General features: G+C 48.4%; 1 protein-coding gene across 5 annotated transcripts in view; it reads left to right on the top strand.

Moving 5' to 3' along the window:
* The window catches only part of WDR38 (WD repeat domain 38), a 210,675-nt gene that overhangs the window by 51,640 nt on the left and 132,715 nt on the right, over positions 1-26,320 (top strand). For all 5 annotated transcript variants that reach the window (XM_029612449.1, XM_029612448.1, XM_029612450.1 and 2 more), the window contains exon 5: positions 17,479-17,680. In XM_029612449.1, the coding sequence (XP_029468309.1) occupies positions 17,479-17,680 (202 nt within the window). The remainder of the gene's footprint in view (positions 1-17,478; positions 17,681-26,320) is intronic.

Raw genomic sequence — 26,320 nt, 5'->3', positions numbered from 1 at the left:
GGAACTGGTACAGGCACAGGAATGCAGGAACAGGATTAGGGACAGCAACTCAGGAATACTGGCAGAAGACAGCGAGGAGACCTGTTGCCAAGGCAAGCTCTGACTGCCAGAGCTTGCCTTATATACTCAGGGGTGCAGACATCATCACTAGGGGCCGCAGGAGCTTTTCCCGCCACGGCCCATTTAAATCCCTGATGGAGGCACGTGCACCTAGAGGCAGCGACCAAGAAAGATGGCAGTGGTGGCATGTTCCATGCAGCGCGGCCGCCTGAGGACAGGAGGCTGCAGGAGACAGCGGAGGGCTGTTCCTGACTGTACTGGAAGGCCCAGGAACAGCAGGACTGCAACGGCGGCTGCCTGCTGCTGCCAAAAGAGGGGCCGAGGTCGAGATCCTGCACTGGCAGGTAGGGCCTGTCAGCCTCTGGCCGGAGACTGAAACAAATCCTCCTTCCCACCCTTGGCTACTGGATGGTTGTGCTATTGTCCTCCTGTGTGGCTGCGTGTTCTAGAGAGTACTAGTAAGTGTCAATCCAGTCCCTAGTCTAGTGTTATTACACTCCTTGTCTGAGCTCAGTGTTTTCCTGTTGGCTGAGTGCTGGAATGGTTATCTGTTAATAATCAAGTTTTGTTAGTTTGTCCATACTTGGGTTTTACAGAGAATACTGGCGGGCTGATGTCACTGCAGGGGTATATATATACTGTGATGTCAGCTTTGCTTCGTGTTCATCTGCTGGTAGAGGAGAATAACCCATGGATTTTGGATTCATCTGCCCTTATTAAAGAAAAGGAAATTATCAGGTAAGTAGTCATTTCTCCTTACATGCGTAAATCTACTTTGAAAATTAGCAGATATGCACGTACCACTGTGTGGCATATGCACACACCTGCCTACTTAAGAAGAAGAAGAACAGATATAAATTTGTAAATAGTTTTCCTGCCCCCAACTCTGCCATCAGGAATGCCTTTCAAGTATGTGCCAAATCGCTTCTGTGGTACATTTACATGTACAACCTCCAAGTTAATTTTCAAAAAGCCTATTGCCATGCGGAAATGCTTTTGAAAATTACCTCCAATAAGAGTACAACTTTTGAAAGATCTGTTGAATGTGAGCTGTCCCAGTGGCTGAATAGCAGTGTAAATGTCCTGCTGTGCAGGAGTTTTGTGCTTAATTTCTGAGCCCAGTTTCTGCTCCTTGGGCCATCTGGAGCTAGGGATTCAAGAAGGCAACAGTCACAGGCCTGGAAAAAAACAGAGAATCTCAGTTGTTGCACAGTAGTCACATCTTGTTGTCAGCATGTATACAGTCTTTGGTCCTTGGCTGAGGAGCTAGATAGGATAAAAGGTTAAAAATGGGGAGAGAGGTGGGAGGAACCTGGCTAGATGAAAATGAAGTCTCATGGTACCACAGCCAGTAGAGACCAGTTCTAATTGAACTGGAAGTTCTAAGGACCAGGAGGAACTTGCCATGCCAGAAAAACAAAAGAAAACAAGTCCGTGATCTCTGTTAAATAAACCCTACTATACCATCATACTCAGTGTCAGAAGATATGGCAAGATGAACCTTACTCTGCTTTCAATACTGGATCTAACCTACAAATACACCGCATGGAAATATTCTCCAAGGACAAGCAGGATGGTAGCTCTCACACATGGGTGACATCATCAGATTGATCCTGATGCGGAAAACTTATATCAAAGTTTCTAGAAGTTTGACTAGGTACACTGAGCATGCCCAGCATGCCCTATACCATGTGTTCATGTGTGGTCCCTCTCCAGCCTTTCTTTTTCCTTGGAGCTGTTCTTTGGGTTGAAGAAGACCGAGCTATCGGCATCGAAGGACCAAGGAGCCACACCGATGGACACCAAGCCATCGACATCAGCGGGACCGTCGGTTCCGTCAATGCTGTTGGCAGACAGGGGCACCAGAGACCATCCATCGTTGATCTCCTCCAGGTCGAGGACGTCAGGTGTTGCGGATGTGGACCCTTAGACCGAGGGGGAGTTGGTGCAACCCGCAGGGAGAAGCCCTGCAGGTCCCCACCGTTGGCAGATGGAGTTGGCAGTAGTAGAGGCCCAACTGGAACTTCACCAATATCAGCCCATGTTCCCCTTAGGTTGAGTCCTCAGGTGCCAGGCCTGGCTGGTCTTAGGTACGGGCCACTGTGGGAATGAAGATCTGTCGCAATGAAGTCGTTGCAGGCCAACATGAAGCAGGAAGTGGAGTAAGGACAAGCAGCAGTCAGGACAGTTAGCAGTCAACAGGATCAGGTTCAGTCTATGGTCAGAGGCAGGCAGCATACTCGCAGTGTCGTGGTTCAGGCAGAGGTCTGGGCAGGCGGAGGTCAGTCAGGAGCGGAAGCAGGCAGTGGTCGGGGCAGGCGGAAGTCAAACAGCGTTGAGGTCCAATCCGAGGTCAAGCAAGAAGTCCAGTCCAAAGAGATAAGGAACAAAGAGGAGAGAGGAGGACGAGGGACCACAGGAGCAAGTCACGATGCTGAAGACAGACAAGAAAGACTGACCACAAATATAGGAACTCAGGAGACAAACCAAACTGCCAAGGAACCAAGAACAGGACACAGGAGCACAGGAATGACATACAGTGGAAACTAGGAAGCAGGAACCAGGAACGCAGAGGTAAAGTACTACTCCAAGAGGAGTCGACCTATTCCGAGGCACTGGAGAGGCATCCAAAGCAAATTGAAATAGTGCAGGAATCCTGATGAATTCAGCAGGTGCTTCTCTGGGTTTTCCACCACTGGCCCTATAACTTCAGCGAGGCATTGTGCATGCTAAGGGAGTTGGGGCCAGAGTCAATGGTGACCTGCCGCAAAGCGGCACCGCTTGCCACGCTGGGGGAGTAAGCTGGAGTCAGGGCACCCCTGGGGAAGTCCTGTGGCAGAGGTAAGAGTGGCAACTCTTGGGAGGGGTCTGCAAGTTACCAAATAGAACAGTACCCCCTCCTCTAAACCCACCTTCTGAGGGTTTAGGTTTCCTAGAGTGTGTGGCATGAAATTCTCTTAGCAAAATTTTGTCCAAAATGTTAGAGGTGGGCTCCCATGTATTCTTTTCTGGGCCATATCCCTCCCAGAAGATAAGATACTCCCATCTCTTGCCTCATCACCATACGTTCAAGATCTCTTTTACCTGATAGGTAACGTTATCTTCTCAGGAGACTCCTTGAGGAGCCGGTGGTATCCTAGAGGGCCATGAGAGGATCAATGGTTTTAGAAGAGAAACATGGAAGGTATTGTGCATTCCTGGAGAGGTGGGTAAGCGTAACTGGTAGGTTACTATGCCTACTTGACGAAGAATTGGGAATGGCCCAATGTATCAAGGAGCAAGCCACATGAGGGCATCGGGAGCCAAATATGGCAGATGCTGAGCCAGACATTGTCCCCAGGCTTAAATTATTTTACTAGCCTACGGTGTGCATCTGTAACTTTCCTTACTCTCTCTGCCGCTTTCTGAAGCAACTCCCTTGTGCAGATCCAGAGACCTTGGAACTTCTGAGCTGTCAACTTAAGCCACCAATGAGGGAATGGTCAATGGGATAGGCAAAGGAAGTGACGACTGTCGCTTTCTGAAGCATCTTCCTTGTGCAGATCCAGAATCCTTGGAACTTCTGAGCTGTCAACTTAAGCCACCGGTGAGGGAATGGTCAATGGGATAGGCAAAGGAGGTGACGGCTGTCTTCTATAAGCAATTTGAAAGGGAGATGACCCTGTAGCAATGCTGACGTGGGAGTTGTGGGAAAACTCTGCCCATGGAAGGAGGGAGTTATCTTGACTATTATGTTCATAGGCTCTAAGAAAGCTTTTCAGTATACGGTTGGTCCGTTTGGACTGGCTATTAGCTTGAGGGTGGTACACCGTCTTATAATCCAAAGAAATGTTAAACTTTTTACAGAGGGAGCACCAGTACTTGGTTGTAAACTGAGCTCCACAGTCAGAAACAATATGTTTGGGAAGGCCGTATGGGGGAAGATGAGGTACGTAAACAGTTGGGCCAGCTCCGGAGCCATTTGAAGACCTAAAAGTGGGATAAAATGAGTTATCTTTGAGAACCAGTTGACTACGACCCAAATGATTGTGCAGCAGTTTGAGAGAGGGAGGTCCACCACAAAGTCAGTGGACAAATGGGTCCAGGGTTCCCTGGGGGGCTGGCAATGGCTGTAACAACCCCCAGGGTCATCCCATCAAAGGTTTCTGTTGTACGCAGGTGGACAGGAATCCATGTATGCCCGGACATCTTTCTGTAACTGGGGCCACCAGTAGAATTGCTGGAGCATCACGAAAGTTCAGGCCAGTCCAAGGTGACCTGCATCACTGGAGTCATGGGACCATTATAACACTTCTTCTTGGAGTTTGCGTGGGACAACCGTCTTCTCTGGTGGGACGGTCATGGTGGAGGCCAGAAGGATCCAAGCTGGATCAATAATGTGTCTGAGTAGATCTGGGATGTCATCTACCAGAAAGAACCAGGAGAGGGCGTCTGCTCTGACGTTCTTGGTACCTCAGCTCAAAGACAAAATGTGCAAAGAACATCAACAATGAAGATGGTTCTAAGTTTTTGTGGTCGGTGTAAATAGTAGTACGATGTTGAGTACCTTCAAGCCAATGACGCCATTCTTCATGCGCAAGCTTGATGTCCAACAGTTCTCTGTCCCCGATCCCAAAATTGCGTTCTGCAGGGGAGAATTTTCAAGAAAAAAAAGCAGGGGTGAAAAACTCCCATATCGGTGTTCTGACTCAATACTGATCCTACCTCCAATGGTGTCAGCGTGATGGAGGCACAGCTCTTGAAAGAAGGCATCTTTCAATTCTTGGAAGGCAGAGACTGCTTCCAAAGGCTAGGCTTTAGTGTTGGCTCCTTTTTGAGATAGTGTCGTGAGTGGGGCCACAATCCGGGAATAGTTGGGAATGAAATGCCGGTAATAGTTGCCAAAGCCTAGAAATCTTTGCAGGGCGCGAAGACCAGAGGGTTGTGGCCAATCTTGGATGTACTTGGCCTTATCTGGATCCATATGGAAGCCCTTGCAAGCTACAATGTACCCTAGGAAAGGGAGACTCTCTTTCTCGAAAAGGCATTTCTCCAACTTTGAGTACAGTTTATCTTGTAGCCACTTGAGGACTAGGTGAATATCCTGGCAGTAGGAGCTGAAATCCTTAGAGAAGATGAGAATATCATCAAGTTACACAATGACAAAGACGTAGAGAAGGTCTCTGAAGATTTTATTCATCATTTTCTGAAATACAGTGGGGGCATTACATAAACCAAAGAGCTTCACTGGATACTTGTAATGCTTGTCTCGTGTATTGAATGCCTTCTTCCATTCATCTCCATGTTTGATCCGAATTAGATTGCAGGCCTTGCGGAGGTCCAGCTTTGGGGATACTCTATATCCCTGGAAACAGTCAAATAACTCGGAAATGTGTTGTAAAGGGTACCGGTCTTTTTATTTATTTATTTATTTATACGTTTTATAGACCGTCATTCAGAATATACCATCATAACGGTTTACATAAATAATTAATTTAAAATGAAACAGTTAAATAAAATAAAAACAGAATACAATCTTAATCAATAATACTATCATAACAAAATAAAACATAAATTACAATAGAATCAATAAAATACTAAATCAAAAATGTCAATCATAGTAAAAAAAACAATAAAACAATAAAATCCAGTAATTTTAAAACTTGATTTCGCCTCATCTGTTCTGCGTCGATATTCAATCTAATCATGGAGTTTCTCCAGCAAAGGCTGTGCAAAATAATCAAGTTTTTACATCCTTCTTGAATGATTTAAAATTCTGCTGGAGTCTTAACTTTTCAGGTAATGAATTCCAGATTTTTGGGGCCGGCTAGAGAAAATCACTCTATCTCTGACTTGTGAGAGATGGGCTGATTGTATTAAAGGGATCGATAACAGCCCTTTGTTACTGGACCTTAACTGTCTTTGGGGTGTATGTAGTCTGATGGCTGCATTAAACCATTCTGTTGCTTCTCCGTAAATTATTTTGTGTATAATGCATAAAACCTTATACCCAATCCTGTAGATGATTGATGGCCAGTGTAAGGAAGACAGTACATGGGTGATATGATCATATTTCTTTGTATTAGTTAAAACCCTGGCTGCTGCATTTTGGATGACTTGTAGCAGACGAATAGTTGATTGTGGGAGACCTAACAATAGAGCGTTAAAGTAGTCAGTATTTGAAAAAAGCAGTGCTTGGAATACAGTTCTAAAGTTATTTTGGTCCAGTAATGGATTTAGTCTTTTAAGTGTGTGCAATTTGTAATAGTCTTCTTTTAACTTAATAGATTTGTGCTTTTTGAAATTGAGTTTGGAGACCATGATGACTCGTAGATCACGTGTGTTGTTTCTGATTTCGAGGTTGATGCTGTTATCTATGAGTGTTATGGTCGGTAACTTTTCATGGCAAGTTCTTCTATCCAGATAAATGATTTCAGTTTTTTCTACATTCAGTATTAATTTCATATTCGTCAAAAGTTTTTTGATCAGTGATAGATACATAACTATCAGTTTAATAGTCTCTTCAATTGTGGAATTTATTGGAATTAAAATTTGGATATCATCTGCATTTGCATAATGCAGGAATCCTAGTCCGCTTAGGAAATGGCAAATCGTAATCATGTACACATTAAACAAGGTGGCAGATAGGGATGATCCTTGTGGGACTCCCGTATTCAATTCTTTTTTATCTGAAAGTGTATTTTTAATTTTAACTTGGAAATATCTATTGTTAATGTACAAGGCGAACCATTTGATTGTGGAATCAGTCATTATTGAATTCAGCTCCCTATAATCGATACATGGATGTAATGAGCCATCCTTTTTGGAGGCAAAGAAGAAACCTGCCCCAGCGATGGAGGGCCTGATGAAACCCCAGTCAAGGTTTTCCTTGATGTACGATGACATCACTTTCATCCCCGGGGAGAATAAGGGATATCCTCTCCCACGAGGCGGTTCAGTGGTAGGTAACAGATCAATGGCATACCCTATGGGAAGGCAGAGTCTCAGCCTCCTTCTTGGAGAACATGTTGGTATAATTGTTGTAGTGTGGAGGCAGCCCTACTAGGATTGTCACCAAGGGTAAGCGCAGTGGGGGTTCAACGAGTTGCAGTCACGAGTTGTGGCAATGAGAGCCCCAGCTCATCAGCTGTAATGAACCCCAGTCAAAGTCTGAAGAGTAGAGTTGCAACCAGGGTAAACCCAGCACAATGGGATGTACCGCCTTGTCGATGATATGGAAGACTATACTTTCCACGTGTAGCAAGCTGATGTGTAGGTGAAAGGGTGCTGTCGCCAAGGTGACCCAATCAGGGAGAGGGTCCCCGTGAATGGAGGAGATGACAAGGGGCGGCTGCCTGGCAACTACGGGAAACTGTAAGCGATCAATGAGGGCTTTTATTTGAGGTTCCCCCCAACACCAGATTCAACCAACCCTTGGGTAGAAAATTCTTGGTTATTCATGGAAATAGTCACCAGGAGAGTCAATTGAGGAGCTGGAGTCGTGAAGCCTTGGATCACCTCCCCACTAGATCCTAGGCTTGTTAGTTTCCCGGCTTCAGTGGGAAGTGCGCAAGCTGGTGCTTGGTCCCACCACAGTAGAAGCAGAATCCCAGCTGGTGTCTGCATAGCCTTTCTTCAGGGGAGGCATCCCTGTCTGAGTTGCATCACTTCTTCTGGTCATGCCTGGACTGGAGCTGCCATTGGAGTGGGAGAGAGGGGGGCGTGAAAACAAAGGAGCCAGCGCAAACTGTCTGCATGGTGGGCGGAACTGCCAAGCCCATTGCTGGAGGTGCCGGTCGATTCTCCCAGTCAAATCAATAAGGTTGTCTAGGGATTTAGGAAGCTTGCAAGCGCTAGCACATCCTTAATTTGGGACGACAGCCCCTCCATAAAATTGCTGCGGAGCCTGTCCTCTACCCAGTTCAGTTGCGTGGCCATGGTCCGGAACTCAATTACATAGTCTATTAAGGGCTGATTGCCCTGATGAAGGTGAAGGGGATCCGAACCTACCGTGGCCAACCAGCTGAGTTCGTCAAAGTCGAGCTTAAAGGCCTTGACAAATTGTTGCAGATCTTGAAGAAAGGCATCCCCTCGCTCCTACAAAGGAGAGGCCCAGGCCAGGACTTATCCATCCAACAGAGAGAGCATGAATGTGGTCTTGACAAAACCATTGGAAAACGGTGCTGGCTAGAGGGAGAAGTACATGAAGTATTGGTTTAAGAACCCTCAGCACTGTTTCGGATCTCCAGCATACCAAGGGGGAAAACTGGAAGGCGAATCATGGGTGAAGCCAGTATGGCTGGAAGTGCTGCGGTGGCTGCAGAAGGCGAAGAGGCAGCTGAGGCTGCCGTGCATCAAAGCGGGTTGCTGAGTCGCTCCATGGAGCCCACCAGGAGCTCCAAAAACTGCTGCCGCTGGATTTTCTGTGCCAGGCCAGGAATGGCCTGAAGGCCTAAGATGTCCGCTGGGTCTATGGTCTCGGCAATCTGTTCCGGATTGGGACTTTTAGACCAAGGGGGAGTTGGTGCAACCTGCAGGAAAGAGCCCTGCAGGTCCCAACCATCGGCAGGCGGAGCTGGCAGTAGCAGAGGCCCAACTGGAGCTTCGCCAGTACCAGCCCACATTCCCCTAAGGTTGAGCCCTCAGATACCGGGGCTGGCTGGTCTTAGGTGCAGGCCTCTGTGGAGATGAAAATCCATCGCGATGAAGTTGCAGGCCAGCATGGAGCAGAAAGCGGCATCAGGACAAGCAACAGTAAGGACAGACAGCAGTCAACAGGATTAGGTTCAGGCTGTGGTCGGAGGCAGGCAGCATACTCACAGTGTCGGGTTCAGGCAGAGGTCTGGGCAGACGGAGTCCAATCAGGAGTGGAAACAGGCAGTGGTCAGGGGCAGGCGGAGGTCTAGCAGCATTGAGGTCCAATCCGAAGTCAAAGCCAGAAGTCCAACCCGAAGAGATGAGGAACGAAGAGGAGAGAGGAAGACAAGGGACCATAGGAGCAAGACGAAATGCTGAAGACAGACAAAGTCTGACCATGAAGACAGGGAACTCAAGGCAAACCAGACTGCCAAGGAACCAGGAACAGAATACATGAGCACAGGAACAACACACAGCAGAAACCAGGAAGCAGGAACCAGAAACACAGAGGCAAAGCACTACTCCAGGAGAAGTCAATCGATTGCCAAAGCACTGGAGAGGCATCCAAAGCAGGTTTAAATAGTGCATGAATCCTGACATCATCGACAGGCACCTCTCTGGGTTTCCCACTGCTGGCCCTTTAAGTTCAGCTCGGGCATCGTGCATGCACACTAGGGGAGTCGGGGCCACGCTCCTCCATTCCTGCTGCAAATGGAGGAGTGTGCGGTTGCATCGCGGGGCAGCCTACCGCACCAGGGGAGGAAGCTGGAATTTGGGCACCCCTGGGGAAACCCTGCAGTGGAGGTAAGAGCGGAGGCTCACAGGAAAGGTTCGTAAGCCGCTGAACAGAAAATTGAGTTCCTCGTCATCGGCCTCAGCACCAGGGAAAGACCAGGCTGAGCATTGAGAAAAACCGAAAAAGCATCGATACCAGTCCCATCATTGCATGGTGCCAGGCACAGATAAAAACCAGCTTTGGCCGCGATGCCCCTGAAGCGACCCCTCTATGAGGAGTGCCAATTTTCCATTGGTGTCAGGGGTCCACGATGGTCTCCACCGGTCCTGATGCTTAAGCGATGTACAAAAAGTAAAACATTCATAATAAAAACATATAAAAAACATAAAAACGACATCACAATATCTCAAGCGACCACATTACATGGGAGGGTCAATTCTGAAGTTCTTAATCAAATGCCTGTTTTAACAAAAACATTTTTAGAAGGAGTCGAAACTTTTTTAGACATTCCGACATTCTGACTTCCATGGATAAATATAGGTGCTGCAACCGAAAAGGCAGACTCCCTTGTTGTAAGGCAAGCAAGTCTGACTGAAGGTACAACAAACAGTCCTCATTGAGATGATCTCAGTTGACGAGACGGTTCCTATATTTTATTTTTTGTACATTGCTTAGACTGTATGTGTTAAGCAATAAATAAATTTTAATAAATGAAAAATGAAATGATGCCAGTCACCAATCCTCCTCAAGGGTCCAAAGAGGATCTGGCGACCTCTCCTTCCTCCCAGTCATAGTTGGCATCGGTAATGCTCAAGGAGGAGCTGGTGGACCGGGACACTGCAGGGCTTTGGTCCTGTGGCACTGACAGCACCAGACCCAGTGCCATCCTTCCTCATACTGCTACTGGAGAAGCTCAATGTGCTCATCGATGCGTTACCATCCCAGCTGGCATCGGTTCTCAGGACAGCATCAGTACCCGGTGGGGTACCGAGGCCTCCCCCTACCGATACCATGGTCGTCACTGGTTCCTCCGAGGAAGAAGGTCTACCGAGGCTGGCAGAGACACCGATGTCTGCTGCCCTTCTGTCCAGTTTTACCAGTGCCTGCACCTCTGGACAAAGGCTGAGTACCTAGGGACCCATCCCCTGCAGCTTACCTTGAGGATGAAGAACCCTTTGATCTCTGGGGGGATGATGTTTTGGAGTCTTCCAAGGGCTCCAAGGATCTGCCTTCAGACCCTTCTCCTCCAATTTTTGTGAGGGTGATGGTGGAAGCCATCCCTTTTCAATTGTTTATTTATTTATTTATTTAAAATCTTCTCTATACCGTTGCTAAGTTATATACCATCGCAACGGTTTACATGTAGGCATATAAATTAGTGTAAGTGAGGGTGTACAGTAGTACATTCTAACAAGTGCCGTTAAAGGTTTGGTTACAATATATCATTAAGACAATCAATTGTTCAGTGAAGTAGGTCATGACCAAGTGTACCAGTAAGGTACTGTTCACGGGTAAAATTCATTTATTCATAGTGTTACAATTATGTTTATAGTGGTGTAGAGTTTGTAGACCACTCAACTGTGTATTCTTAAGTGCTGTGCGCCGGTGTTCTTCTGCCTATTCCTGTATATTTTCTATTCTCCCGTCGCTTTATAAAATGCTTGCTTAAAAAGCCATGTTTTTAAACTTTTCTTAAATGTTTTGAGATCTCTTTGTAATCATAAGAACATAAGAAAATGCCATACTGGGTCAGACCAAGGGTCCATCAAGCCCAGCATCCTGTTTCCAACAGTGGCCAATCCAGGCCATAAGAACCTGGCAAGTGCCCAAAAACTAAGTCTATTCCATGTAACCATTGCTAATGGCAGTGGCTATTCTCTAAGTGAACTTAATAGCAGGTAATGGACTTCTCCTCCAAGAACTTATCCAATCCTTTTTTAAATACAGCTATACTAACTGCACTAACCACATCCTCTGGCAACAAATTCCAGAGTTTAATTGTGCGTTGAGTAAAAAAGAACTTTCTCCGATTAGTTTTAAATGTGCCCCATGCTAACTTCATGGAGTGCCCCCTAGTCTTTCTACTATCCGAAAGAGTAAATAACCGATTCACATCTACCCGTTCTAGACTTCTCATGATTTTAAACACCTCTATCATATCCCCCCTCAGTCGTCTCTTCTCCAAGCTGAAAAGTCCTAACCTCTTTAGTCTTTCCTCATAGGGGAGTTGTTCCATTCCCCTTATCATTTTGGTAGCCCTTCTCTGAAGCTTCTCCATCGCAATTATATCTTTTTTGAGATGCGGCGACCAGAATTGTACACAGTATTCAAGGTGCGGTCTCACCATGGAGCGATACAGAGGCATTATGACATTTTCCATTTTATTCACCATTCCCTTTCTAATAATTCCCAACATTCTGTTTGCTTTTTTGACTGCCGCAGCACACTGTACCGACGATTTCAATGTGTTATCCACTATGACACCTAGATCTCTTTCTTGGGTTGTAGCACCTAATATGGAACCCAACATTGTGTAATTATAGCATGGGTTATTTTTCCCTATATGCATCACCTTGCACTTATCCACATTAAATTTCATCTGCCATTTGGATGCCCAATTTTCCAGTCTCACAAGGTCTTCCTGCAATTTATCACAATCTGCTTGTGATTTAACTACTCTGAACAATTTTGTGTCATCTGCAAATTTGATTATCTCACTTGTCGTATTTCTTTCCAGATCAGTTATAAATATATTGAAAAGTAAGGGTCCCAATACAGATCCCTGAGGCACTCCACTGTCCACTCCCTTCCACTGAGAAAATTGCCCATTTAATCCTACTCTCTGTTTCCTGTCTTTTAGCCAGTTTGCAATCCACGAAAGAACATCGCCACCTATCCCATGACTTTTTACTTTTCCTAGAAGCCTCTCATGAGGAACTTTGTCAAACGCCTTCTGAAAATCCAAGTATACTATATCTACCGGTTCACCTTTATCCACATGTTTATTAACTCCTTCAAAAAAGTGAAGCAGATTTGTGAGGCAAGACTTGCCCTTGGTAAAGCCATGCTGACTTTGTTCCATTAAACCATATCTTTCTATATGTTCTGTGATTTTGATGTTTAGAACACTTTCCACTATTTTTCCTGGCACTGAAGTCAGGCTAACCGGTCTGTAGTTTCCCGGATCGCCCCTGGAGCCCTTTTTAAATATTGGGTTTACATTTGCTTTCCTCCAGTTTTCAGGTACAATGGATGATTTTAATGATAAGTTACAAATTTTTACTAATAGGTCTGAAATTTCATTTTTTTAGTTCCTTCAGAACTCTGGGGTGTATACCATCCGGTCCAGGTGATTTACTACTCTTCAGTTTGTCAATCAGGCCTACCACATCTTCTAGGTTCACCGTGATTTGATTCAGTCCCTCTGAATCATTACCCATGAAAACCTTCTCCATTACGGGTACCTCCCCAACATCCTCTTCAGTAAACACCGAAGCAAAGAAATCATTTAATCTTTCCGCAATGGCCTTATCTTCTCTAAGTGCCCCTTTAACCCCTCGATCATCTAACGGTCCAACTGACTCCCTCACAGGCTTTCTGCTTCGGATATATTTAAAAAAGTTTTTACTGTGAGTTTTTGCCTCTACAGCCAACTTCTTTTCAAATTCTCTCTTAGCCTGTCTTGTCAATGTCTTACATTTAACTTGCCAATGTTTATGCTTTATCCTATTTTCTTCTGTTGGATCCTTCTTCCAATTTTTGAATGAAGATCTTTTGGCTAGAGGCATTGTGTTCCAAAGTATGGGGCCTGCTAGTGATAAGGGCCTTTCTCTCACTTGGGTAAGTCTTGCCGTTTTTACTGAAGGAATGGTTAAGAGTGCTTTATTCGCTGATCGAAGGTTTCTGTGTGGGACGTGTTAACGGAGGAGGATGCCAGGCACAAAATGCTTGAGATCCTCCGGTTCATGGAGCCTCCTAAGGAGATTGTGGAGGATATGGAAACACCCCCTTACAGTGTCTCCCATTAATAAGAAGGCAGACGGAGTCTACCTCATCCAGAAAGCTGCCAGTTCGATAAGCGTTAGCTGCCAGAACAGTCGGTAGTGAGCGAATCTGCCCTCAAGAGGGCCAAGTGCACTCTGACTCCTTTCTCAGTGCCCCTGGGTTAGGACCATGGAGCGATGGACACTCTTGGGAGGAAGGTATTTCAAGGGCCAACAGAATAGCATGGCTGAGGGCTCGGATCTCCAACCAGAGTTACAGGAAGTGCCATGTACTGGGGAGAATCTCTTTGGAGATAGGGTGAGGGATGCTGTGACCTAACTTTAGGATCACCATGAGGCCCTCCAACAGCTCCGCCAGCATTCCAGACCCATCCTACTCTTCTAGGAAGAGTAGGACAGGTCCGGAACAAGACACATGCCAAGGAAGTCTTTCTTTCGCTAAAGGAAGTACTATCTTTCGCCCGTTCACTCCCAACAACACCATCAGGGCTCCTGCGGCTGTCCTAGGCAGCAGAGAGCCCCCAAGCCCCAGTCGGCTCCTCAGTCAGTTCCATGGACAGGGTTTTAACTGTGTCGGAGGGAGCGTAGGCCAGTTGCCTGTACCTGGGACGGTGGACCTTCCAGATAGGGACAGGCTATGGATCTTTGCGAACCAGTGGTCCATTATAACCTCGGACCAGTGGGCTCTTCCATTGTCCATCAAGGGTACCAATTGAATCTCTTGGGTGTCCTGCCGAATTGCCCTCTGTGCCCATCTTGGGGGCTGATAGTGTATCAGGAAGTACTACTAGTGGAGCTCTCCTCCCTCTTAATGGCCAGAGCAGTCGAGCCTGTACCATCAGAGCAAAGAGGATGGGGATTTTACTCCAGGTACTTCCTGATTCCAACAAGAACAGGAAGACTCCATCCCATCCTAGACCTAAGGGCCTTGAACAAGTTTCAAGAAAAGAAAAGTTCAAGATGGTTTCCCTAGGCACCTTGATCTCGCTTTTGCAAAAAAGGGGATTGGCTATGCTCCTTCAACCTAAATGACGCATACACTCATATCATTATCTTCCCCAGTCACAGGAAGTATCTCTGATTTGTGGTGGGAAACAGCACTTCCAAAACCGGGTGCTGCCATTCGGGCTTGTGTCAGCCCCACGGGTCTTCACAAAATGTCTGGCCGTGGTGGCAGCGCACCTCCGAAGGCTGGGAGTGCATGTTTTCCTTCAAGAGCGATGGAACCTTACACCTCTAAGTTCATTAAGCGCCAGCCCGCTCACCTATTGTATTATATTACTAGTTTTCTGCCATCCTAGGCCTCTCTTTCCAGTTGATTAAGCCTCCAAGTTCACCCTCCTTGTTGAATGTAACTTTTGCCGCCTCTGTTCATATGTTTATTTTCTGTCTCAGTTTTTTACCCCTGTTCAATGTAAACCGATCTGATATGGTTATTACCATGAAGGTCGGTATAGAAAAATGTTAAATAAATAAAGAGTATGCCTCAGGTAGGGGATGCCAGGTCCATGCACTTGACCATCTGGGTGTTGAAGTCACTAGGGTTTGTTCTCAACTACCCAAAGTCCAATCTCAGCCTGTCACTTCAGTTGGACTTCATAGGAGCTCTGCTAGACATGACTCAGTCCAAGGCCTTCCTGCCTCGCCAGAGGACCGTCACCCTGACGATCATCGTGGCAGAGATCCAACAGAGCCAGCAGATGTCAGCCTGGTACATGTTGAGGCTGTTGTCCATTTGGCCACAGCCGTCCATGTCACTCCCTTGGCACATTTACACATACACAGAGCCCAAAGGACCCTGAGGTCGCAGTGGTGCCAGGCCACTCATAGCCTCCAGGATTGCATCCGAGTCACCCAGTCTCTCCGGGACTCATTGTCCTGGTGGTGGTAACTTTCAAATCTGGAACGGGGGATCTCTTTTCAAAGTCTCCCTACCCAAATTGTCCTAATCAGGATGCATCCACTGTGGGGTGGGGAGCTCATGTGGATGGGCTCAGCACCCAGGGACTCTGGTCCACTCAGGAACTCTCTTGTCAAATCAACTTCCTAGAGCTTCAGGAAATCAAGTACTTGCTATGGACTTTCAGAGATCAGCTGTCCAACAAAGTTGTCCTGATTCAAACTGACAACCAGGTAGCCATGTGGTATGTTAACAAACAGGGAGGCACGGGATCATACCTCCTGTGTCAGGAAGTGATCCAGATCTGGTCATGGGCCCTGTCCTATGGCATGGTGCTCAGAGCCATGTACCTGATCAGGATGGAGAATGTTGTAGCGGACAAGTTGAGTCGAGCCTTCAGACCCCACAAGTGGTCCCTAGACCAGGGGGTAACGAATCAGATATTCTTCCTCTGGGAGAGTCTAGATGTAGATCTGTTCACGTCCTCCTGCAACAGGAAGCTGCTATGGTTCTGTATAGGTCAGACAGCAAACCAGCTGCTATGGTTCTGTATAGATCAGACAGCAAGCCAGCCTTGAATGCCCTTGTCCATCGTTGAGGCAAGAGTCTTTTGTATGCGTATCCTTGGATTCCCTTAGTGGCAAAGGCTCTCTTAAAGCTTCACGAGGACAATGGGACTATGATCCTCATAGCCCCTCATTGGCCGAGACAGGTCTGGTTTCCACTCCTATGGGAGTTGTCCATCCGGAGACCAATCAGTCTGGGGACTTCCCCAGATCTCATCATGCAATGTCAAGGCAGGCTGAGGCATCCCAACCTCTAGGCCCTGTCACTCATAGCCTGGATGTTGAGAGGTTAATCTTTCAGCCGCTTGATCTTTCAGAGGATGAGCTCAGCTCCTTGTGGCTTCTAGAAAGCCTTCCACTAGAAAGTCCTATGGACTGAAGTGGAGGAGCTTTTCCGTATGGTATGAGCAGAGGCCCTAGATTCTGCTGCCCCACCCAAAAACTGCTTGACTACCTTGTACACATATTGGAAGCTGGCTTAAAAAACAACTCCATTAGAGTACATTTTAGTGCAATTGATGCATACCACCAAGGTGTAGATGGATTGCCTATCTCTGTTTAGCCTATAGTTGTACATTTCATGCGGGGCCTGCTTCAATTGAAGCCTCCCCTAAGGTCTCCCACTGTGTCTTGGGACCTCAATGTGGTGTTAGCTCAGCTGATGAAAGCTCCTTTTGAGCCACTGCACACCTGTGACCTGAAGTACCTGACCTGGAAGGTCATATTTTTTGTTATGGCCAGACGGGACTGCATCTTGGGGGTCATATCAAGACTCATTCTGTTAGAGCCGTGGCTGTGTCAGTGGCCCACTTGCGAGCAATTCCCATGGAGGAGATCTGCAAGGCTGCGACATGGAGTTCTCTCCACACATTCACATCTCATTATTGTTTGGCCCATGTGACAGTAGGTTCAGCCAGTCTGTCCTTCGGAAACTTGAGGTGTAGAACCCAACTCTCCCAAATAGGGCCTGATGTTTGGGTTCAGGTTGTCTCTCCCTCTGTTACCAACAGCACCAGTGTTGTTATGCCTGTTGGTACCTGGTTGGGTATCTGATGGTCCCCTTCACCCATGTGTGAGAACTACCATCCTGCTTGTCCTCGAAGAAAGCAGAGTTGCTTACCTGTAACAGGTGTTCTTCAAGGACAGCAGAATTTTAGTCCTCACGAAACCTGCCTGCCCACCTGCGGAGTTGGGTTTCTCCTATTTTTCATTTTAATTATAATTCTATGTAACAAGACTGGAAATTGACCCCGTGTGGACACGTGGTATAGGGCATGCTGGACATGCTCAATATGCCTAGAAACTTTGACATACGTTTTCCACATCGGGACTCCATCCGATGATGTCACCCATGTGTGAAGACTAACATCCTGCTGTCCTTAGAGAACACCTGTTACAGGTAAACAACTCTGCTTTCCTTAAAGTTTAAGTGCCAGCTTCTCTTTTAAACCTTGTCACATGGCATCCTGGCAGTTTTCAAAATGGAGATCTAAGAGAGGCCTGGTAATAGGCCAGGTTTATTATCCTAAATATAAATGTTTGGGTTTCTAATGTACATGCATTTTTATCTAACAGGCATACCTCTCTCTATTTTAGCCACAGATAGCTTGGAAAACTGCAGTGACTATGAGGAGAACAGTTATGTCAAAACAAACAGGAGACCATCAACCCCTGAACCATGGGCTACTAAAGTGCCATATAATCCCATCCCTTGCAAGACCCTATCTGCTCCTCGGAAATTACACCTGTATCTGCCAAACCCATCCCCAGAAGAAGATGATGGAGAAAGACTAAACAAGTATGTCAATGCTGACTCAGCTGATGCACTGCAAATACTCCATTGTAAACACTCAATTATAAAACACTCCATTTGCTTATTTCTCTTTTCCACACTTTGTTATATCAACTTTGTTAACACTGGTATGAAACTGGTTTGAATTGTGCTTGTAGGGATGGTGCATCATCTGTTTCAACATATCCACACTAGATTTTACAGGAAAATTAGTTTCTTACCTGATAATTTTCGTTCCTGTAGTACCAAGGATCAGTCCAGGACACCTGGGTTGTGACTCCGCACCAGTAGATGGAGACAGACTAAAACTTGTGGGCGGAGCCATATATGCCCCTGTGCCAGTCACAGCCCCTCAGTCATACGTAATGTCAAAGTAGAAAAATCCATAAGACAACATAGCTAACCATAGAAACTTGCTAAGTAAACGAAAAATAACTCCAACACCCCTACAGGAAAACAGACTCCCCAACCGGGAGAGCGAACAAAACAAGGGGTCAGCGTACTAAAAACAACAATGAGCGGACTCTCCGTTACTATAGCGCAGCACTGCGGGCGGGATCCTGGACTGATCCTTGGTACTACAGGAACGAAAATTATCAGGTAAGAAACTAATTTTCCTTTCCCTGTACGTACCAGGATCAGTCCAGGACACCTGGGATGTACCAGAGCTAAGTTACCGAGGGTGGGAAGCAGAGAGTCCCGCTCGGAGTACCCTCTCTCCAAATCCCCCAGCATCAGTAGCCTGAACATCCAACCGGTAATGTTTAATGAAGGTATGCAACGATTTCCAGGTAGCCGCCCTGCAAATCTCTTGAGGCGACACCTGAGAAGATTCCGCCCAAGACGCAGCATGAGATCTCGTCGAATGAGCTCGAAGACCCACCGGCGGTGATTTACCGCGCAAAATGTACGCGGAACCAATGGCCTCCTTGAGCCAACGGGCGATCGTCGTGCAGGACGCAGCAGAACCTTTCTTCGGACCCGACGTCAACACAAACAGATGATCCGTCAACCGAAAAGAATTTGTGACCTCTAGATAGCGAAGAAGAGACCTCCGCACATCAGGCCCCAGGGATCGCGCCCTTTCCATTGCAGGCCCCAAGCAATGGAACGCCCTCCCCACCACACTCAGGCTGGAGCCATGTTACTCCAAGTTCAGAAAAAAACTCAAAACATGGCTCTTCCGACAAGCCTACCCTGACTAACCTCCCCCTCCCCCCCCCTTGACCCTAACTTATTGCTCCTCCCCCTCCCCTACCAACCCCCCGCCCTCCTGAACCCTCTCCTATACTTTCCTATAAGTAACCCACTTAAATTTGTATTCTTTCCTGTAAATAGCACGTTACAGCCTCAACTCTTGTAAATAATCTGCCTAAACTTGTATATATTCCTCTAAATAGCTCGTTACAGTTTTAATGCTTTAACTTTCTATGCCCCCTGCTCTATGTATAATCCTCCTTGTTTTCCCCTCCCTGTTGATTGTAATTTCTGCCTTTAGTTACAATGTGAACCGGTATGATGTTTGCATACTAATACCGGTATATAAAAGTTTTCAAATAAATAAATAAATAAGTCCCTCGACTTCGGGTCTGAAGACTCCCCAACCGCGAAAGCAGGAAGTTCAACCGATTGATTCAAATGAAAAGCCGATACGACCTTAGGCAGGAATGAGGGAACGGTCCGCAAGGAAACCCCCGAATCGGAAATGCGCAAGAAGGGCTCCCTATAGGACAGAGCCTGCAACTCGGAAACTCGGCGAGCCGACGCAATCGCTACCAGGAATACAGTCTTCAACGTGAGATCTTTGATCGTAGAACGCTTCAGAGGCTCAAACGGAGCTGAGCATAAGGCCGAGAGCACCCAGTTGAGGTTCCAAGACGGACAAGGGAGCCGCAAAGGAGGACGGAGGTGTTTCGCTCCCCTAAGAAAACGGGAGATATCCGGGTGGAGAGCCAGGGAGACTCCCCGGACTTTACCACGCAAACAACCAAGCGCCGCTACTTGGACCCGTAGGGAACTGCACTCTAAACCTTTGGCCAGCCCAGCCTGGAGAAAAGCCAAAATATCAGGAATAGTAGCGGAAGTGGGATCCAGACCCCGCTCTACGCACCACTCTTCAAAAACTACCCAGACTCTAACATAAGCCAGAGACGTAGACTGCTTCCTGGATCTCAGCAACGTGGCAACTACCGCATCTGAGTAACCTTTGCGCTTCAATCGATTCCTCTCAAAAGCCATGCCGTGAGACAGAAGTGATCCGCATCCTCTAAACAGACGGGGCCCTGACGAAGGAGCCCCGGAAACCCCTGTAGACGAAGGGGCGCCGCCACCGACAATTGGATCAGGTCCGCAAACCACGGACGGCTCGGCCACTCCGGCGCCACCATGATCACGTTGGACGGGTGCAATTCTATGCGCCGCAGGATCTTGCCGATCATGGGCCACGGTGGGAACACATACAGTAGCACCTCCGCTGGCCAGGGAAGAGCTAACGCGTCGACCCCTTCTGCTCCCCTTTCTCGGCGTCGACTGTAAAATCTCGGAGCCTTTGAGTTGTTCCACGTGGCCATCAGGTCCATGTGGGGCGTTCCCCAAGTCCTGCAAATGAGAAGAAACGCTTCGTCCGCCAGCTCCCACTCTCCAGGATCCAGGTGGTGCCGGCTGAGGAAGTCCGCCTGGACATTGTCAACTCCTGCTATGTGAGACGCAGCGAGATCGCTAAGATGCCGCTCTGCCCAGACCATCAAGGAACGCGCTTCCTCCGCTACTTGAGGGCTTTTCGTCCCGCCCTGGCGATTGATGTAAGCCACGGTGGTAGCGTTGTCCGACAATACCCGGATCGCCTTTCCTCGTACGAGGGGTAGAAAAGCTTGCAATGCCAGACGGACCGCCCTGGACTCCAGGCGGTTGATAGACCACCGGGTCTGATCTTCTGACCACAGACCCTGAACCGATTTCCCTTGGCAAACTGCACCCCAACCGGAAAGACTGGCATCCGTGGTCACCACCGTCCAGTTGGGAAGGAGAAGAGATACTCCACAGGAGAGATGTTTGGAATCCAGCCACCAGCCCAGGCTGGAGCGCGCCTGACTCTCGAGAGGCAGTGGAAGATAAAATTCCTCTGAAACCGGTTTCCAGCGGGAAAGCAATGAAGACTGCAGCGGCCGCAGGTGAGCGAACACCCAAGGGACTAACGCCAGTGTGGAGGCCATAGATCCGAGAACCGTCAGGTAATCACAGACTCGCGGACGGTGCTGAGACAAAAGACGTCGCACCTGAGACTGTAGTTTGCATATCCGTTCCTGAGAGAGAACTACTCTGCCCCGTTTCGTATCGAAAACGGCTCCCAGATACTCCAAGGACTGAGTGGGTTCCAGATGACTCTTGTTGTAGTTGACCACCCAGCCCAGGGACTGCAAGAGCTGTAGCACCCTGGCCACCGCCTGCCGACAAAACCGCTCTGACTTTGCCCAAATCAGCCAATCGTCGAGGTAAGGGTGAACTAGAAGACCTTCCCGACGCAACTGCGCTGCCACCACTACCATCACTTTCGTGAATGTCCGAGGCGCTGTAGCCAGGCCGAACGGAAGAGCCCGGAACTGGAAGTGCCTTCCCAGAATGCAAAACTGCAGGAACCGCTGGAACGCTGGTTGGATGCCCACATGAAGGTACGCTTCTGTGAGATCTAGTGACACCAGGAATTCGTCTGGCCGCACCGACGTGATCACCGAACGAATGGTCTCCATTTTGAAGTGAGGGACCCGAAGGCATCTGTTGACTCCCTTCAGATCCAGTATGGGTCGGAAAGTGCCGTCTTTCTTGGGAACTATGAAGTAAATGGAGTAACGGCCCTTGCCGCACTGATCGGCCGGAACCGGAGAGATGGCCCCCAAGCTTTCTAGTCTTTGGATGGTGTCTAGCACCGCCGCCTTCTTCTTGGGATCCTTGCAGGGCGAGACCATGAACTTGTCCGCTGGGATGCGAGCAAAATCTAACTCGTAGCCGTGTCTTATCACGTCGAGGACCCACTGATCCGACGTCATGCTGGCCCATTCCTCGAAGAAAGAAGATAGACGCGCCCCCACGTTTGGAACAACGTGCCGAGGGCGCGACGAGGGTTGGGCTGGCCGAACTTCATTGCGAAGGTTTGGACCCCGCACTCGACGGAGCCCCTCCTGGCCTGCCAAAGCATTTGCCCCGAAAGGACTGCTGCCATTGAGTATTTCGAGAAGAGGACGGCCTATACGAGGACCCAGTGGATCTTTGCGGCCTGGATTTCCGGGGTCCCTGGAAACGGGCTCTGCCGGAAAACGAAGAGCGCGTCCGGGCCCTATCCTCTGGTAGCTTAAACGCTCGGTTCTCACCCAGGGAAATCATCAAGTCATCTAACTCCTTTCCAAACAGCAATTTCCCTTTAAAGGGTAATGCCCCGAGGTGAGCCTTGGACGAACCATCCGCTGCCCAGTTGCGCAGCCAAAGGAGACGGCGTGCCGACACTGCCGAAACCATGGACCTAGCTGAAGTGCATAAAAGATCATGGAGCGCATCAGCCCCATATGCAATAGCCGCTTCCAACCTATCTGCTTGGGAAGCCTCCTCCGGAGAGAGACCCGCATTAGCCTGCAGTACCTGGGCCCAGCGCAGACTAGCTCGCATAGCGAAGTTCGTGCAAATGGCAGCTCGCACTCCCAGGGCGGAAACCTCAAAAATCTTTTTGAGTTGTACCTCCAACTTCCGGTCTTGAATATCCCGGAGGGCCGTAGCTCCCGTGACCGGGATGGTAGACCTCTTTGTGACAGCGGACACCGCCGAATCCACCTTCGGAAGCCTGAGGAGCTCCAGCGCCTCCTCCGGTAAAGGGTAGAGCTTATCCATGGCCTTGCTGACTTTCAAACCCAACTCTGGAGTATCCCATTCCTTGAAGAGGATATCCGTGGACGAGAAATGAAAAGGGAAGGCGACCGCCGGCCCTGTGAGACCGAGCAGAACGGGATCCATATTCGCCTCCTGGCGGACCACCACCGGAGGAGCCTCAATCCCCAGCTCCTGGAGAATGGCTGGGATGAGAGGTGACAGTTCCTCCCTGCGGAATAGCCGCATTACCTTGGGGTCGTCCCCGTCTAAGGCCTGTGCACCTTTCCCTGCACTGGGCTGTGCCGTTCCATCCGGTGCTGCCGTCCCGGCCCCCATCAGGGGCTCTTCGGAGGCCTCAGTATCCGTCCCGGAGAAATCCTCGGAATCCGATTCCTGCGGAAGCCCCCGGGGAAGCCGCTTTCCCCGGGACAAGCCCTGGGCGATCTCCGCACCCTTCTTGGCCTTCCTTTTCCGTGGTGGGGACTTGCGGTCAGCCGCACGCGAGACATCCCCCCATATGCGCTTGCTGCGCTTATATCTGAGAACTTTGCGCAGCAACAGCACAAAATCCTCAGAAAATTCTCCGGAATCCTCTGAATCAGTACCGGAATCCCCCCGGGAACGAATCCCTTCCGAGGGGACCTCCCCCGCCTTGTCACGCTGCGGGGAAAGCGCGGGAGGCAAAGACGAAGCCGCCACCGTTTCCCTCGAAATTTCCCGGCCGGTGGCCAAAATGGCTGCCACTCCCGCGCTAAGCGGGAACAGCTCCTGAGGAGTAACAGAGGGGCCCCCACCTCGCGGCGGCGAACGCGCAACCCGGGACCGAGCCCCCCGTGGTGCTGCCGAGGAACCCTCATCACCCGGGACACAAGCCGAACAAAGGCTGTCCCGGGAGAGACGCGCGCGCGCCGAGCCGCAGGCCCTGCACTGCGAACCCCGAGGCATGCCGGTGAACGCGGGAAAAACAGAGGCGCACCGACAAAAATCACCACACAGGAAAAAAATTAAAATAACTAAAACGGCGCAATTCGGCGACCTCCCCCCTGCTGGCGACGCCCCCCCACTGTATCGAAACGGAGCGGCAACGCCAGGCAACGGAGAGCCGCAAGAAATAAAAGTAAAACTTTTTTTTTTTTTTTTACACAAAAACGCGCTGTCCCTGGTTCTGAAAGCCCTATTTCCTGCAGGGGTGAGTGAACCAGGCTCCCTGGTGTCACCCCTGATGCTGCCACTAGCTCAGCCGGGTCCTCAACCCTGGCAGCGGCCTCAACCGGGGGAGGGTAGTCCCCTCAGGACCTCTCAACTCCCCTGGGAGGCAGGGCACCCGGGAAAAGAATTAAAAACAAAACCCAATTTAGCACAGAACAATTAGACCTAACAAAACTAGCTCAAAAATCAAACCTGACTAACCACCAGAATCAGGTCAGGCAGGGCTGTGACTGGACCTGCACCATCTACTGGAGACAGAGTAAGACTGAGGGGCTGTGACTGGCACAGGGGCATATATGGCTCCGCCCACAAGTTTTAGTCTGTCTCCATCTACTGGTGCGGAGTCACAACCCAGGTGTCCTGGACTGATCCTGGTACGTACAGGGAACTACCACTTAAAAGTTGGAGCTGCACCTTTGCACTTCGTAATTTATCTATTCTAGCAATTTTAGAAAAGCAGCAATCAGCTAATATTTTTTAAATCTGAAAATTCTTCTGTTGAGCAGAAAAAAGGCTATCCTGTCATGAGAAAATGAAATAACTGTTATTGTAAAAGTAGTATGTGTGGTGTGTTTGTATGTATAAAGTAAAAGGCAAAAAGGGGTGGAGAAGAACAGTCAGGAGAAACAGGTCTGAAACAAAGAGAATGGAATAAGTATTATTTAGCATTGTATTACTCCACAAACATGCACAATATTGTACTATTACTACTATTTATTGCTGTAGCACTACTAGGCATATGCAGAACTGTACAGATACATAAAATAGATACAAACCCTGTCCATGATGCTTACAATCTAGTTGAAACACACAGCAATAACAAAATCAATTTTAGTAGTCACCTAAGTATTACAGTAAAAATGTTTAACCTGAGAGGGTCAAGATTAGAAAAAGTAAGAGTTTTTTGGATTTAAAAGCAATCTCAAACAGGTGGGTCTTTAAGCAGGACTTGAACATGACTAGATTTGAAGCAAGATGCACCAACCCAAGAAAGTCATTCCAGGTATACAGCGCAGAGTCTGGTGTCAGCAATAGAGGAAAAGGGCACAGATATGAGTAGCTTACCTGATGAATGGAGGTCACAAGGAGAGACGTAGGAGGAGATCAGAGAGAAGAGGTTGCACAGAGCTATAGAAAAGTAGAACATTTTAGGCCTGTTCAGTCAACCTTCCTTCCTTCTGGCCACCAGGAGCTTGATGTGATGGTGGCTTCCAGAAAGGGAAAGAAGCTGAGAGAAAAACGTTTCATGCAATTACAAATATATTAGAATAAAAAGTGGCCAAAGCAGGCATCTGAAAAGGCTATGGTTAAAACTCTAATTCCATCTTGTTCTGCTACACCAGCCCAGCCCTGAGAAGTGTGTTATTTCCCCACTACCAGCAGATGGAAGTAGACAACACTGTTTTCCACTGTGACATCACAGCTACTATTTAGGAGGAGATGCTAGCAGAAAAAATCCAGTATCCTACATTTTCTGCCTCTAGCAGATGATAAGGCTGGGATGGTGCAGCAGATGCGACCATGGATCTGTGATCAGACCCCAGGGCCAGGCCATTGATTGTTCTACCAGCAGTGCGAGCCCAAGGACCAGCTCCCGGCCCTATTAGGGTGGTTTGTTGAGTTTGACCCAGGAGCAGCAAATAAAAAAGAACATTCAAAGAAGCAGAGAAACTAGAGTCTAGAGATCCTGCTCCACAGATAAGGAACCTCTCTGTGACTCAGTAGAAGTCTTCCTGCTCGGAAGGGTTTTTTCTCTTGCTTTGCCTCTCCTGTCTTTATTTGTGTGTGGCTTCCCCCCTCCCCCTCTCCTATTTGGAGTCCTGTCTTTATTTCAGAAAAAAAAGAAAAAGAAAAGGTAAGAAAGCACGGAGCAGCGGCCTATCCTTGTGTGCAGGCCATCGGCGAGAGCAGCAGGGGACGCAGTAGTGCAACTGCAGAGGTGAGCGCATAAGATTCTCTCAGGGTGCCTGCAGCTGTGAGGAAGGAATTGTGCTGTGTGACATGATGGAGAGATTGGCCTGTGCCTTCTGACCCTGCGACACCTGCGAGGTTCTCTGGGCTGCAGCGGAGAAAAGGCCTGTCTGTTTGGTCTGCGCTCAGATGGGTGAGGCATTGGCAGAGTGACAAATGGAGGAATTAGCTCTCTCTTCACCACCTGCTGATTTTTTTGGCGTGTCGACTCTGGAAGGCCCTGACATGCAGTCTCCCACGTGTTCTCCAGAGTCGGCAGCCATTTGAACTCGTCCATGCGGTGAGGCCTGAATGTCAGCAAGGCAGGGGGGACAGGGGAAGTTCAGTTCACCTCCCGTGCTGGTTCCCCTAGGAGATTACTTCCAGCCTGGTCCCAGGGCCCAAGGAAGAGTTTAGCCCAGAATGTTTTCATTTTCTCCACCAGGCCTTTTGTGCTTCTCCAGGACAGGAGCAGGATCAGACTTGAGAGTCTCCACAGTGGGTCCTTCATCTGTCTAAGAGATTGCAGCCGGCTGTCAAAGTGTCACAGCTTTCATTGGTGGACCCTGGGAATGCTGAGGGGTCCAGGGATGCCAATAGCACAGCCTCTGTGGAAGAAAGAGAGATTCCACT

Source organism: Rhinatrema bivittatum, chromosome 8, assembly GCF_901001135.1.
Source record: "Rhinatrema bivittatum chromosome 8, aRhiBiv1.1, whole genome shotgun sequence".
In the NCBI taxonomy this organism is placed as follows: domain Eukaryota; kingdom Metazoa; phylum Chordata; class Amphibia; order Gymnophiona; family Rhinatrematidae; genus Rhinatrema; species Rhinatrema bivittatum.
This window is presented reverse-complemented; position numbering and strand designations above follow the sequence as displayed.